General features: G+C 38.6%; 1 protein-coding gene across 1 annotated transcript in view; it reads left to right on the forward strand.

Moving 5' to 3' along the window:
• The window catches only part of AKT3 (AKT serine/threonine kinase 3), a 206,292-nt gene that overhangs the window by 14,973 nt on the left and 173,959 nt on the right, over nt 1–17,360 (forward strand). The window contains 1 exon segment of the mRNA XM_042446913.1: nt 5,219–5,368. Coding sequence (XP_042302847.1) covers nt 5,323–5,368 — 46 coding nt within the window. The 5' untranslated portion in view covers nt 5,219–5,322.

Here is a 17,360-nt window from a genome sequence, read left to right on the forward strand (position 1 = left end):
GGGGACCATGTGCAAACTTTTAAAACTCAAACCCACACTTTGAAAACAGCAGAGCCATGAAGAAAGCAAAGCAGCACCTGAAACCCAGAATCCACAAATCTTAAAATGCAACCCTATGGTGAGACTCTCTGGCCCACAGGGGACCATGTGCAAACTTTTAAAACTCAAACCCACACTTTGAAAACAGCAGAGCCATGAAGAAAGCAAAGCAGCACCCCACAGCAAAAGCATGCTCACACTGTAAAATCCATCCACCTACCTGTAGAGAAATTCCTGATGGCCGGTCTTGATCCGAAGGTACACCTGGCAAAGCCAGAACAAGTCCAAAGGCAGAAAGCCAGGAAAAGTCCAAACCTCCAGTGGAACCACGAGTTAGAGCTCAGAAGAAACTCTTCCTCACACAGTCCACAAGGCCAGACAAAGGGGGCAGATCAATGGAAGCCGGCTTTTGTTTCTCAAGCCAAGCCACCCCCCCAATTTCGTTAGCCAATCCAGATGATCAGCTTGATTTCTCAAGCCAATCACTGCTGCTAACGAAATTCAAAATTCGCGCCAAAGCTAACCCCTAACTCAGCCCCCTTAGCTTTCCGTTAGCCCTGGAAAGCCTATAGCTGCACTTTGCATCGTTTGAATTTCGCGCCGAAATGAATTTCGTAACCCGAAAAATATTTCGTAACCCGAAACAGTTTTTCCAATCCAACTTTTTCGTATCCCGGAAATTTCGTAACCCGATCATTTCGTATCCCGAGGCACCAGTGTATACTGCTTCATACCACACTAAGTGGTGTCTAAGCAGTTTACAACTGTAAGCTAATTGCCTCCAACAATCTGGGTACTCATTTTAGCGACTTGAATGGATGCAAGGCTGAGTCGAGCATGAGCCTCTGGCTGGTATTGAACCCATAACCTTGTGGTTTGTGTGTGAGTGGATACAATACAGGCGTTTAACCACTGCACCACCAATAAGATCAAAACAAAGACTATAGTAAGATATTAGAAGAGCCAGCATGGTGTCGTGTTTGAGCATTGGACTACAAGTCTGGAAACCAGGGTTCAATTCCCAGCCCAAGCATAAAAACCCACTGGGTGACCTTGGGCAAATCACACGCTCTCACTCTCTGATGATGGCAATGGCAAACCCTTCAGAAAAACCATGCAAAGAAAACCTTACAATAGGTTCTCTTTAGGGTTGTGATAAGTCAGAAAAGGCTTGGAAACACATAAGATTTTAGAATCAGTCTATCAATTATTTTGAGTAACTCCTGAACAAAAATTCTAGACCTTAAACAATTCCATTTTTTTAAGCTCTACAAACCAAGTGAATGCGACAATCAGGAGCGCCTGCTATCAGCTGCGGCTGATACACCAGCTGCGCCCTTTCCTGGAAGTAAAAGACCTAGAAACTGTTGTACATTCACTTGTAACTTCACGACTTGATTTCTGTAACATGCGCTACATGGGGCTACCCTTGTGCCTAGTCCGGAAACTTCAACTAGTGCAAAATATGGCAGCCAGGCAGGTCGCCGGAAAACCTAGGAGTGACCGAATTACACCCATCTTAAAATCTCTTCACTGGCTGCCTATTAGTTTCCGGGCACAGTACATGGTGTTGGTTATAACCTTTAAAGCCCTACATGGCTTGGGTACAACCTATTTGAGGGATCGCCTGTTCCCATATAATCCGCCCCGCACACGCAGGAATCTTTTGCAGCCTTTAAAAACCAGACTAACTGCTACCTCGCACAGGGCCTTCTCTGCAATTGCTCCCAAACTATGGAACGGCCTGCCAGACGAGATCCGTCAAATTGCCAGCTTAGACAGCTTTAAAAAAGCTGTCAAGACGGATCTCTTCCGGCAGGCCTTTCCTGAATAAATAAAAGTGCCCGGCCACAGAATGACTACCCCCCCCCCCCAAAATGTATTAGCCCATTGCTCTGTCCTCGTATTTTTTATTATTATTATTATTATTATTATTATTATTATTATTATTATTGTTTTTAATAGATATTTTAATTGTACATGTTTAATTCTGTTTTAAGGGGGGGGAATTTGGGACATAATTTTGTAAATGTGGATTTTAATATGTTGTGAGCCGCATTGATTTTCTTGTAACAGAAAAGCGGGATATAAATAAAAGTTTTATTTATTATTATTTATTTAATGCTTCCCAAGTTTTCTGATGTAGCAGAAAATGATGTGGCAGAGTGGCAGCATTTTCCTCCCAATATGCCTGTGACCAATATTGTATTTGTATCATATTATTGTTTTATTATCATAGTTTGTTGGAAATTTGACCCAGACCTAGCTGCTGTTGACCCACTCCCCTTCCAGAACAGGTCTGGAAACCTTTGTATCTCACATGCAAACAGGCAGTCCTGCACACATACGTGTACACCCCCACATCATATAATAAAATAGTTATTTTCTTGCTCCTTAGAGTGTTGCACTTTTTGGATTGACTCTTCTTGTTTTAAGCATTGCATTAAGTATTGAGATGCTCTGTTTCATGGTACATAATGGATACTTTAAAAAAGTTTTCAAAACAACAAAAAACCAAACATATTTTGCAGGGCAAGGTAGGGTAAAATCAGTTTGTGTGGTTGGGAGCTTAATTATTAGAGGTGACAGCAGAGGTTTTCCCTATCTTTTCTTTGATTATAAAAGTTTTGCTGCTCCATGACATAGTGGCAGAGCTATAGTCAGCAACCTGTCAGTATGGCAGTCTTCTAATGCCCATGCAAAATATGGTTGTCTCTAATGTGGTAGTGTTGTTTCTCCTGGACCATTTGATAGTACAATGAAAGACTGCCGGGATAGTTCAAATATAGAAGTGTTTTTGACTGAAGGAAAGAAATTCAAGATCCTTTGCTACTTTCTCTTATGATGGAATGACCCTCCCTGAAAATTCATTATTTTGTTCTTCTTCCTGAAAAGCTGCTGTTTTACTGTGTATATGACTTCAAATTGCCTGTTGACTTATGGCGACCCCATGAATTTCATAGGGTTTTCTCAGGGAAGGAATACTCAGAGGTGGTTTTGCCAGTTCCTTCCTGTGAAATCTACCATACAGCATCAGGTATTAATCGGCAGTCTCCCATCCAAGTTCTAACCAGAGGTGACCCTACTGAGGTTCCAAGATCAGATGGGATCTGATGCCTTTAAGGTATTCAGGCCAGAGTACTGTTTTACTGCTTGTATGGAACCACATAAGCTGGTACTGTGTATGAATAATAGAAATCATTAATAACTGTCACAGGCTTTTTATTTCTGATTGTTTTTAAAAATAAGGAGAAAAATAAATTTAATTTATATTACATTTCTTGATATCCAAAGAAGTGGTAATTTTTCAGAGCCTGTGTCTTCATAAACAATTTGTAATGACATCATTTTGAGTAATTTCTAAGAAATAATTTCTGATAAAGTTTAGAATTGCTTCCATGTAGTTGTACCATTGATAGATACTCTGTGAACACTAAGAAATTTATGTTGTCTGTTCAATTTGCCCAAATCATCTTTAGCTTAAAGTAATGGGAGCAGCATTGATTACTGCTGCATTATAAGAAGGTTGTTGTTGTATGTCTTCAAATTGTTTCTTGGTTATGGTGCTTCTAACATTAACCTATCATGGGTTTCCATGGCTGAGTAGGGATTGGAAATCTGGTCTCACAGAGTCCTAGTCCAGCATTCAAACCACTACAACACGAGGGCATGATCTAAGAATTGTTTAAGCATGTCAAGCTGGAGAAAGTTATGATTATTCCCTCCCTGCACTTCTATCCACAGAGTAAAGATTAGTACTGTCAACTCTGGAGACCAGGATTTGAATTCCCACTAAGCCATGGCAACCCACAGGGTGCCTTTGGGCAAGTCATGTTCTCTCAGCTCCAGAGGACAGCATTGTCAAACCCCTTGTGAATAAGTCTTTCCAAGAAAGCCTCATAAGTTGAGAACAACTTGAAGGCACACAACAACTGTCAGTTTGCTTATTTGACAGGTGGGAGAGAAAAGAAAGTCAATATTTGGATTTGGTCTTTAGTTTTAAGAACCAGATTTAATAGTTCTCATAATTTTTTCAGTTGCATATATGGTTTGAAACAGAAGCATACTTTCTTGATGGGTGTACTTTCTTCATTCACAAAATAATGTTTTGCACATGATGAAGAGCCTGAAGGTTGATCTTTGCACAACTATGTCTGCTGCTTAACTTTAAAAACCAGTAGTCAATGTTAATCACATATGAGTAAATCTGCTTATATTTGCTATGAACTCAAAAATGGCTTTGAAGTAAAAATGTCCTTTGTAATTGATAGATATGATTCTTGATCAGTTACATAGTTATGTTACATAGCTTAGTAGTGTCTCACAGCCTGATTCACCCCCCCACACACACACATCTGGATTTAACAGGCAAGAACTACTGTGAGCAAAACAGGTGTGCTCTTCCATTGACTGGGATGCAGCCTGCCCCTATAGATCTTAGAACTGTGGCAGGATTGTATGGGGAAATATGGTCTTTCAGATAGTCTGGACCTAAGCTGTATAGGGCTTTGTAGGTTATGACCAACACATTGAATTGTGTCCAGAAAAAAAATCAGTAGCCAGTGAAGTTTTAATGAGTAGTTATGTGCCTCCCAGTCAGCATTCTGGCCACAGTATTTTCGACCTGGTGAAGTTTCCCAACAGTTTCCAAAGGCAGCCCCATGTGGAGTGTGTTATAGTTGTCCAAATGGAATATAATCAAAGCATGTGTCCCTGTTGCCAGATCTGACATCTCAAGGAATAGGTGCACCTGGCACACTAGTTTTAGCTGTGCAAATGCACTCCTGGCCACTACTGAAACCTGGGCATCCTGACTCAGAGTTGAGTCCAGGAGGACATGCAAGCTATAAGCCTGCTTTACCACAGCCTCCTTTACGCATCACCCCCTCTACCTGGTTTCAGAAGGGCAAGGATCCAGTATAAATGTGATGGCTCTAATCTCTCCAAGGATCCTGTCTATGTCCTCAGGCTGCACAAATAGTAACATATTTAGTAATATAGGACAAGCAGGTGTCAAGATGACATCCACAGAGCCAATATGAGCGATTTTGACGCTTCCATACTGAAGAAATAAAGCAGTTTGACACGATTTTAATAAATAAATAAATAAATAAATGGTTTTGAGAACTTGAGGTTTCACTGAGATAATTAATTTCTATTTTGTATCTTATATTTGCAGATTGATTTAAGAAACTGAAAAGCCAGAAGAAACGTGAAATTCTGAAAATAATAAAGCAAAAGACTTGCATTTTTTCTGAATTAAGGGCTCAGTGTGGAGCCACCATGAGCGATGTAACAATTGTGAAAGAAGGATGGGTTCAAAAAAGGGGTAAGTGTAAAATGAAATATGCTGTACAGTAAGAATTAGGACATTAATTGTTATTATTTATTTTTACTAAGTGATATATTACTATATATTTATCTTATTAAGTATTAAAGGGTAATATTACCTGAAAATATTTAAGAGAGAATGTTCAATACCATAGGTTTTAAAAACTACATTGAGTTCTTTAACTGTGTTCTTTGTCTTGTGTAGTAATTTATTTGTAATAGTGCTTGTATGTATGACTCTAAAAGCATTAGTGGTTTGGGGCAAACGTAATATTGAGAATGTATCTCAAGTTCTTTGCTGATTTGTTGCCCATTTAAATCTAGAGTATGCAGAAATTATACTGCAGCCATAGTGAAGAGTAATTGTGCTTATTTGAAAAAAGAAAGTTCCACAAAATCTATGAAATCATCAACTAATAAGTCTCCTAGACATTTCCTTCAAAATTTATACATATTTGTTGAGAAATAAATGCAACTTTGGATGCATATTTTGTTGAAAAACAGAGAACAATTTATGCTATGTGTGTTATGGGCAGTTTTTTGTTCATAATTCATTCAAAATTATTCTTTTTATAGACTTTATTTGTTGCTCTCACTTGGGCATTTGACAAATAACAACATTCAGTTGTGAGTGAATAAATTAGGAAAGGTTATAGGCTTGTTCTACTGCTGTTAAAGTTGTAGAGTAAATTTGTATTGGGACAAACAGTCATGTTTTCAGTTTAGTTTCTATGATGTATTGAGCCAACTAAGGATGCTATTTTGCGTATTTTTAAAAAATGGGTTGTGATAATACTGTGGGGGATAGGTAAATCCTAGTTTTTCCCCATAAGAATTTTGTCATGTAGATGTTCTGCTGCATTTCAGAATTGTATGGTTATCATTGAATGGGAGCTTGTGGAATGATAGAGATCAGTAATTTTAACTGAATCTTTTAATAGATAAATGGAAATAGTTGGGAATTTGGTTGAGTTGGGAATTGCTGTTGAGTTTCATGTGTTGTTTTCTTGGTATTATGTTAGAGAACATATGCCTTAAATTGAATTGAAGAGCTTATGGAAGGAATTTGGTACAGTAATGTCTACAGTTCAAGTATATGTGGATAAGCAGTTTGTTCTGTCAACTGGAGACATGAAATTTGAGAGGTATAAATAACCATTTTAAATAAATCTTTTACTGTTGTGTGTGTCTCCTATAATCCAGGAAGTACTTGTCCTGTGCATTTTTGGGGGGAATTTGTGGTAGATATGTGTAGTAACCAGAAGAAAATAAAGAACATATTTTTATTCATTTTTTTCAGTTGGCCATAATTTCTGTATCAAATTCATCATGCAGGTTCCTTTACAAATGTTTGACTTAAAGTTTGATAGCAGGTTGCTAAAAAAAATCCATGGTGCAGTAATTTAATACGAAGAAAAATGGAAACTATTAGATTGACAAAGTATAAAAATGTAAAACCCTGTAAAACCCCGTCATTGGGTTGAGTCTAAGTGTTTGGTCCTGTCAGTAGGTGCATTTCTGGCTGAAGGAAGAGGTGCAGATGCTTGCCTACCATCCTGTAGCCCATGCATCCATAGATGGGATTAGGCATTATAGGAAAATGGTAAAAAATGCCTTCTCTCAGAGGTGGATGTGACCAGAGGGGATTATGATGTGTACCTACATTGTGTCCACATTGTTTATGGCACAGCCTAAAACAGGCTTAAAATGTTATTTTGTAGGTAGACTTTGCAATCAACAAGGCAGAAAAGCCACAACAAACTTCTCATTTTAAGTCTGAATACTGCAGGAGCTAAAGGACTGAGATTATTCACTTTTCATTGGGAAAGAGACCTTTGTAGAGGATTTTGCTATAATTGCTCTGTTTTCCATTCTTGGAGCTTCTACAAGAAAGAAGTGTTACCTTTTTCTTGTTATTTGGGCACTCAATATTATAAACCTACTCTGAACAAATCTTGTCAAGAAAACGCCATGATATGTTTGCCTTAGGATCACCATAAGTCAGAAATGTCTTGAAGGCATACAGCAACAACAACATATAAGCCCTTAGTTTCAACCACATCTTTGGCATCTCCCCAAAGTGAGGAGGTGCAGACATGGGTTTAGAAAATGACAGTAGTGGTTTGAGTGTTGGACTGTGAGACTGGAGACCAGATTTTGAATTCCTGCTCCACTGTGGAAATCCATAGGGTGACCTTGGGCAAATCACACTCTCTCAGACTCGGAGGAAGGCAAAGGCCCTGTACGGAGGGTAGAGATATTGTCAAGAAAACCCTATGATAGTTTTGTCTTGGAGTCTCCATAAGTCAGAAACAATTGAAGGAACACAACAACAACAAAAGCATCAATGTTCTGTGTATTGAAGCCCTTCACAGTGGACAGAATAGAGAACTTTCTTCACTATGAATCTCCTGCTGGTTAGAGAGTGTTAGAGAGCGCTCTGTCTTGTGAAATAAGCACTAGAAACTGTAGGTATGCAATCTCTGAGAAAGTGGAGCTGCAATGAGCAATAAATTTATGCTAGTGTAGTGTCTCAAAAGAATTCCAACCTAGGTATCAGTGTGTGTGTCTATGTACATGTCATGCCATGGCAACCCCATGCATTTCATAGGGTTTTCTTAAATTTCATAGGGTTTTGCCAGTTCATTTCTCCAAAATATCACCTATACCATCAGGTTGTCATTGGTGGTTTTTCATTCAAGCACTGGCTGAAAGCTGATCCTACCTAGCTTCCAGGCTTAGACAGGATCAGCTGCCTTTAGGGTATTTAGACCTATGTATCAGTGGTATTCATCAATTTAACGATCTTTCACTTTATCTCCTGGAATGCTTTTCACAGAATGCTCAATACCTGTTCGTTGATATGTTTTAATTCATATCAACAACCATAAAACATAGCAGGAGGACAATAATAGGTTGTAAGAGCAACAACAATAAAAGGATGCTATCAGTGGCTGCTGCTCAGCATAGCTATACTCTGTACTCTGTGTCTAAATTCAGACACATTGCATCTCTGAATGCCGGGTGTTGGACTAGCAGTTATATCCATCATGTGGATCTGCTTATGGGCTTCTCAGAAGTGTCTTATTAACCACTGTGAAAAACAGATTTCTGTACCAGAGAAATCGTTAGTCTGATTCAACGAGGCTGATCTCATTGTAAAAAAAAAAGGAACATAATGATTTTTAAAAACAATATAAAAAACAAGGGCCGTGGTTGAAACATTTTTTCCTCCTTAGGAAAGAATTCATATTTCCGCATGGTAGCAGAAATCCTTCTTAGCTGTTTTACAGCTAAGGACAAAAAAGCATGGCACACTAAACAGCCAGTTTTTGCTTATCCTTCTTTTTCTGTGCAGTTACTTCTTCAGTCTGAAGGAGACAGACTGAATGAAAATATAGCATAAGCATATTAATAAAAGTATTATATGATTTTTGTATTTATGTTGAAATAGTTCTGATAGCCAAACAACATGGATTTCTCTATGAACCTTTTTCTTCTCATTTCATCTACAATGTGTGCCTTTGCTTCTTTTCCATTGGGACACATATGAATATTTTGTCCAGCATAACTGTTCATTTTGCTCTTCAGATTGCAGTACTTGTACCTTCTGGATTTACAAAGTGATTGTTGGTTTTGGTTGTATTATTATGGGAAATTTCACTCTCCATGGTAATCAATCAAGCCTCGAAGTTGGATAGGTGCCTGTGATATCAGAACATAGCTACTATGGCTGCTGTATGATTTGTGGGGCATGACCACACTGGAATTTCCAGCTTTGATTATAGCTGTGTTTAAGCTGTTTCGGGGGGGGGGGGGGGGGGAACCCTATTACACAAACAAAATAAAACAGATGAATGTTAATCTCTTTCCAATTTTTTTTTAAAAGAAGGAATCCCTTCTATTTCCTTTCACATAACAATCAGTTGGTATGCTGAAAAATATTATATACCATCTTGCTCAGTAACTTGTGCTTCAACATCTTTTACTTTAAATCAGTGCACTGTGGAAATGAAAGAGTTAGTGACAGCAAGTGTCTCCCATGCCAGTGAACTATGGGTTTCAGTCTGATCATTGAATATTTGAACATATTTTGAGAATAGTATTCAGTACCTTGGAGTGCTGCTTTTAAAGTACAGACTGACTCCCAGGGTACATTCACTACCCTACTGACATAGAAGGCACCAGCCATGTCTGGTAAAATCTCACTTTATTTTTCTTGTTTTCAAAAACATTTGAATCAGTAAACAACTCTTGATCATTCTGTGACTTTGCTTTAGCAACATGGCATCCCATAATGTTTATTCTAATATTATCAAAGAACACTAAGCTCAGTGTAATGTTCTCCTAGTAATAAAATGTTTTAACTAGCACAGAGTGTTTAATTAGTTTTATAACTTTTCACTATTAAAATGGAACTAGAGGCAGAAAAATCATTGTTGACAAAACCAGTACAGAAAGGTTATACCAAAATGCATAAACATAAAATGATGAGGTCTGTTCTACCACTAAACCTTTTTTGATAACTTTTGCCATTTAAAACTTGTTCTTTCTTTTTTGTTGTTGTATGTGGCTGTGAAAATTTTGCTTTGCTATTATAACTTTAAATGGAAAAGCGATACATTCTGGATTTACATATGTAGATAGATATAAAGTTTCTGTTATGTGTAGTGCTTTGCACTTTGTATTAACACACAGACACACACACACACACACACACCATCAGCTGGAAATTGATGTATTTGTCATTGTTACACTTGATACACACAAGATATGAACAATATGAACGTGTAAAATATTTTTATTATGACACAGATATTAGGTAAACACTAAATTTTGCACCAAGTTCATGAACTCCCTGAAGCATGTGTACAGATTTCTTAGGGATCTGTGGACCTGAGGTCCAGCCACCACTGGTCACAATTCATTACAGTTATCTTGAACTACAAGTATGGTAGCTGTAAAAATTAAAGTCCTTTAGGGGTGTCACAAGGTGGTGCAAAGGATGTGTTCCACACCAGGTCACACCCTATGGGGGGGGGGTGATGCCACTTCTCCCCAAACATTTGCTTTTGCATCCCTTTAAAATGCTGCAGATGGTGTCTGTGAATACGTTTCAGTGGGAGAAGGAAGGAGCGGTATCAGTTTTTTTTAAAAAAAAATGTAAAATTCTTTAACATTTTTCTTTAAAAAACACATCTTACCATATTTTCACCTTGATCACATGAAATTATATACAAGTAAATACATTAAGGCTGTGTATATGATACTGTAATTTAAAAGTGTAATTTTAATTTTTCTAGTTGTTTGTGTCATATCTATTGTCATTACATGCAGTGCTATATGGGAATTACAATTTAAGAGTAACATTAGTACAAAAAAATTACTAAGGATTATATATACTGCGATATAGGAGGAGGCCATGACACCATGAGTTACTGCACAAGGCAATGCCAACCCTAGTGATGCCACTGATATCCTCAAACCTTGTTTCTCATATTTCCCTTCTTAATTTCTGTGACTACGTTATTGCAATATTTTTTGAGAAAATTTTGAATGTTGGTCAAAGAACCTGAATCCAGAGAAAGAAGTCACATTTTAAACCCAGTGAAATCCTGGACCTGTTAGTCATGGCTGATATTTTTCCAGTGATTTCACTGGAATTAAAACTTTAGTACCTTTTTCTGATATTAACCAATGGATTCATTTCTGTAAAAGTTAAAGAAATGGGAAGGGTACACATATTTTCAAAATATCAACTTAATTACAAATATAGCATAGTAGAGAGCCAGAATGGTGTAGTGGACAAGACTCCAGGAAACAATGGTTTGAATCACCACTCGACCATGGAAACCCACTAGGTGACCTTGGCTAAGCCACAGTCTCACAGCCTTAGAGGAAGGCAGTGGAAAACCCTCTGAACAAATCTGGCCAAGACAGCCCTATTGATAGGCTTTCCTGAGGGTCTCTATGAAGATACACTACACAGGTTGGGTTAGAGATGCCATGAAATTTCTTCTGTGATAAAGAAGAAGAAATGGGTGTCCATATATCGAAAGGAACTTTTAGCCAATTGGAATAAAGTCACAAAGTTCAAAAAGTAAAAAGTTTTTAAAATTTCCAGTCTTATTGTAATGATAAAATTTGTTTTGACTGAGTGAAGTATGATGCAGGGGGCCAGAAGGGCAAGATGTTGTGTTTGGAAAAAGTTTTTCTTTTCTTTTTGTCAACCAAAAAGTGTTTTTATCTTTTAAATTCATTTTTATTAAATACAAGTAACACAACAGCAAACACACACGTTTTTGCTGTTGTGTTATTTCTGTTTCATATATATCTATATCTATATCTACATGACAAAAAAACCACCATACAAAAACCACAAACAAACAACAATCCTAATATAACACAAAAATTAACAAACATTCTGACTCCCTTGCTAAAAAAAAAAGATGGTTATGTCCCCTTATTACTAGCCTTATTTTAGTTTATACTACATAAGGCTTGTATGATATAAGCAAACTCAGTTTACTTTACAGAACCTAGAGGTGATAACTGACCCCAATAAGAATGCACATAAGAAATAAACATTTCCCAGTCTTTTAAAAAAATTTGTAAAGGATTTCTACTTAGGGTTGTCAGTTTGTCCATTTCAGCAAGTTCAACTATATTTATCAGCCAATCTTCTTGAGCTGGGGTTACAGTTTCCTTCCGTCTCTGAGCATAAACATTTCTCGATGGTGTTTCCATAATTCTTCTTTAGAACATTATCCAAAAGTCCCAGCAAGAAAGTCTCTAGCTTCCACTGAAATTTTTATCTTAAAGACACCTTCCATCATTTTGTGTATCAGAGACCAACATTTCTGTGCTTCAATTCAAGTTTACCATATATGAAAAAAAATTCAACTTTATTCTTACATTTCCAACCAAATACTGTAAGTGTTTTTATATGCCAGACTAGTCCATAGTAAAACCACAATAATTCATGTTTTGATTACAGATGAGGAGGGTGATGTGACATGTGGATGTATCAATCAACAATGTCTATCTGAATAATCAGTTCTGAGGCAGTATAGACAATGATTTAGGCCTAAAGCACATGAGCAAAATGACACAGCTTCAGACCACATTGAGGGCATGACGCATGTCCTGAACGTGGACTGAAGATGCACTGGGGTCACATCATTTGCAAGGAACTGGGCCAAGAAAGAGAGGGTAAAATCTGCTCCTTCTGGCAGCCCAGTCCAGGATCATGGTGGTAGCCGGGATTATGACTGGGCATGTGTGGTTCCTGCAGTCGTGACACAAATGGCACTCGCTTGGTCTCCTGCAGCTCTATTTTGCCCATCTATTTCAGACCAAAGGTAGTTCTACTCTGATTGGTAGGAATTCATCTAAGCTGCCTAGTGTAGTGGAGTCTCCTTCCTTGGAGGTCTTTAAGCAGAGGCTGGATGGCCATCTGTCGGGGATGCTTTGACTTGGATTTCCTGCATGGCAGGGGGTTGGGCTGGATGGCCCTTGTGGTCTCTTCCAACTCTATGATTCTGTGATTCTATGATTCTATGACCCTTCATGTTCAGAAGATTTGGGAGAGAGGATTCTTTATTTGATTTATATCCTGTCTTTCTCCCAAAATGGGATTAAGATGAGTGATATAGAGGTCATTTGATTTTTCCTAGAATTTTGTGGCTGTAGCAGGGCTGAAATAAGTCCATTGTCCTGGGACTAGTTATTGCAATGCAAGGTGGAGAAAACAATTTGGAAACTATATTTTGTTCTCTCCTATATTAGAAAAAATGCAATGGAAAAAAAGAAACCGTTTCCTCCACTCTGAGTTACAGTCTCACATAAAACAGTGAGACTATGATCCACTACTAACACCTGTTTGGTGGTAGCAGCTATTTGGGTGGGGGGGGCTTTATGTTGATTTCTGTGAATTTTTCAGTAGTTGGACAATGCACCATACCACCTTTTAATTTGTTGCTTAGTTGCACTTTTTAAACTAATAAACTACCGTAGATGAATTCAGTATTAGTGCAAATGATAATACTAATTTATTTTTGACTTCTAGATTTGAATAACCACTGTTATAGGTAGTGATTGCAAAATATTTAAGAGGGAAAAACCTTATTTGTTTCCAGTTTCTGATTGTTGATATACTTTTTTATCCCATTGAATGTTTATTATTCAGTCATTGCACTTTTGAATAAAAGTCTAATCATTATACTAGTATTAATGTATTATTCTACACTAGTCCCCCTTCCACATTTAAATTTATTGTTAAGCCACCTGACTATAAAAAAGTAATTAATTTATAGTAGTTTCTGTCACAAAAGAGAATTGTCAGATGAATTATTATACTTCAAAACAGCACCATCCATATACAAGAAGGAGGTACCAACAAGTTTCAGGAAACCCCAAAGTATGCTCAACTACAAAAATATATGTTTGAAAAATACTGTAAAGAGCCCATTAAATATTGAGTATCCTCTGTGGGCATGGAATGCTTACTGATTGTGGTGGGATTAAGGACAGAAAACCTGGTGGCATTATGGGCAGAATAAAGTATTGTAGAAGCAGACATGGCTGGCTGGTGCGCCTCATACGAGTGCTCAATAATGCAAGATCTGGTTGTATGCCCCCCTTGTCTGAACTGAGTGGTCACTACGTTTCAATCTGTAAAGTTAGATAAAATAAATTTATTGCAAACATTTCCTCCTTGCTACTACTGTTATTTTGTTAGGAAGGTTGAAATGTAGTGACATGTTCACAACCAAAGAAGCAACCTGTTCTTGTTTGCATGTATTTTAGAGGCAGTTATAAATAAATGGGGGATGCAGTGGCTTAGTGGTTAAGATGCCAATTCTGATGATTGGAAGGTTGGCAGTTCGAGGCCTGAGAGCTGCATGATGGGGTGAGCTCCTGTCGCTAGTCTCACCTTCTGGCCACCTAGCAGTTCAAAAGCATGCAAATGCAAGTAGATAAATAGGTACCACTCTGGTGAGAAGGTAACAGCATTCAGTGAAGTCATGCCAGCCAGTTCCAGTTGATATTGTTTATATATGTGAAGGAAAGGAAATACTTTCTTATTTATGGAAATTATAATATTTGTGAATTTTGCAGATAACCAGAAGAGTGGCTGCCAGGAATAGGATAAAGAATGATTCTAGCCCACACTTCCTAGTAGAATTCTCCTAAGGATGTCATACATAAGAAATAATATAACATAATAATAAAAAATAATAAAAACAACAATTAAAAGTAGAGTGTGTGTGTGTGTGTTCAAATAGTTTGTTGATACAGTGCCTCCATGAACTTATAGAGTTTTCTTAGGCAAGGATTACTCAGACGTGGTTTTGCAAGTTCCTTCCTCTGAAATATAGCCTACAACACCTGGTATTTGTTGGTGGTCTCCCATGCAAGTACAAACCAGAACTGACGGTGCTTAGCTTCCAAAATCAGTTGCAATCTGGTGCTTTTAGGGTATTTAGGGTAAAAGTAAAGCTAGCAGTCAAAAAATACAGTTCAAGAAAAAGTCAGAAAGACTTTTAATATCTTTGAAGTTGGTCTGTAAAAAATGGAAGGGGAAATAATCCCTGAAAAAAGTAATCTCTTGTAATAATAATAATAAAATAATAAAATGTATTTATATCCCGCCTCTTTACAAAATGCAATCGAGGCGGCTTTGCAATCGAGGCGGCTTGTATTCACCATCCTACTGCTGATGGCAATGATGAAGATGGTTCTACAACAAACTTGGACCTAAACTGCTGAATTCTTTGAAATTTAAAACGATCACTTTAAATTGGGCCTACAAATGCTCCAGCAATTACTGTAGCTGGCACAATATTGTTATAACTAGTACCAACTCAGGAGCCCTCACTAGTATCCTGATGCCATATTCTACACCTCCTGAAATGTCTGCATCATCATAGTCCAGATAGTTTTGACTAAGCCCAGAAGCACCTTAAATGGCACACTTGGTCCTTCAGGCATTCCTCCTGCCAGATTGATCAATCTCCCTATCCACAACACCTCTATTTATTTATTTAATAATTAATTTATGCCCTGCTTTTCTCCTGTCCAAGGTGGTTATCTTCTTTTGATTAGTCCCTAGCATGTTATCCTTCATCTTTCTCAAAACTGGTTCCAGGCATCAGTTCAGGAATACAGTAGACTCCATGGGCTCACGAAATCAAAGCAACAGGTAGAATTGAATACCACTCATGTAGTGATGACATTTTAGTCCAGTACTTGAAATCCTTTCAAATGGTTTGATGTTAGTATTCATAAGTTTGGGGAACAAGATAGATCCTTGTAGCACACCATTGGCCATGGGATGGGGCTGACGTCCCCAAGCACCATCTTCTGAGTCCATTCATCCAGAGCCACTATATTACTTTGCTCACTGCATCCATAGTAAATGATATCAAAAGCCACTGAATTGTCCAGCAGAAACAACAGAGTTGCCTTGCCCACTGTCCATTCTTTTTGGTATATTGCAATCAAGGCTGTTTCTTTCCAAAATCAGATTAGAGTGAATTCAAAAAACCAGAATCCTCTAGCACTACTTGAAATTGAGAAGTCTCTGCATGCTGTAACACTTTGCCCAAGAATGGCCAGAGAGAGGAGAAGGAGAGGAGTAGCTGGGCAGCCATATTGAGAACGTGTGCTTGTTGCTGAAGGGGCGGAGCTTCTGTGAGTCACATCTGTGAGTCACAAGGGGGCGGAGCTAGCAGACTAGCTCTATATAACTCCTTCCAGAGCCACGCACCTAAAGGCACACAAATTTTAATTTTTTTAACTCAACAACTCTACACAAGTGACATCAAGTTAGAAGCAGAAATTGAAACAGAACCTTGCCTTTAAGTATAATATAGCAGCCAGGACATTCCTATAAAGTTGTATTCCCAGTAGATTGAGCTTGCTTCCACAGACTGGTGAAAAGGCCAAGTCATCAGGGGCCTTAACATTGGTGTTTACCAGAGAATTTTTTGAGGAGGAAGCCCACAGTCCTGTTTCAGTCATTACTAAAGATTTGCAGTATGGACGCCGAGGGATCTGCTGCAGTCACCTGCAACTCTTGTGGGATGTTTGTCTTCTTGCCTACAGAAGTGGAGAACTTCACATGCACCAAGTGCAAGTTGGTAGCACTCTTGGAGGAGAAAGTGCAGCAGCTGGAGTCCAGAGTAGCTACACTTCAGCATATTAGGGAACAAGAGGATTTCCTGGACACAACAGAACTAACGATCTTGGATGAGTACCACGCAGAGGAAGATGCTAGGGCGGAGGAGGTCACTTCCCATACACAGGAGGCAGACAGCTGGAGGAATGTCACACAAAGAAGTAAGCCAAGAAGAGATTGTTCTGGGAGCTTGCAGCTAGAGAATCAATTTGAAGCTCTTTCCCTTATCAAGGAGGATGAAGAAGAGCAGCATGGACAGACTTCAGGGACAGAGCAGGGGAGACTGAGAGTTCCACCCGAGGGAACAGTCGCTACTAAGCCTCGGAGGAGGCGTGTGGTCGTAGTGGGGGACTCCTTGCTGAGGGGTACAGAAGCAGTGATTTGTAGGCCTGACAAAATATCTCGAGAGGTGTGTTGTCTTCCAGGTGCAAAGATCCGTGATGTGACAGAGAGACTGACAAGACTGATCAAGCCTACTGACAAATACCCCTTCCTTTTGGTCCACGTGGGAACTAATGATACTGCAAGACACAGCCTTCAGAACATCAAAAGGGATTACGAGGCGCTTGGTAGGAAGCTGAAAGGAATGGATGTACAGGTTGTCATCTCGTCTCTTCTGCCAGTCGAAGGGCGTGGTCCAGGAAGGGAGAGGAAAATAGCGGATTTGAACAACTGGCTTCGCAGATGGTGCCACCGAGAACGATTTGGATTCTTCGATCATGGGCTGCGGTTCCATGAGGAGGGACTTCTTGCAACAGATGGGTTGCATCTCACACCAGTTGGAAGAAATGGTTTTGCCAACAGTCTC

Source organism: Sceloporus undulatus, chromosome 1 (genome assembly GCF_019175285.1).
Source record: "Sceloporus undulatus isolate JIND9_A2432 ecotype Alabama chromosome 1, SceUnd_v1.1, whole genome shotgun sequence".
NCBI classification, from domain to species: domain Eukaryota; kingdom Metazoa; phylum Chordata; class Lepidosauria; order Squamata; family Phrynosomatidae; genus Sceloporus; species Sceloporus undulatus.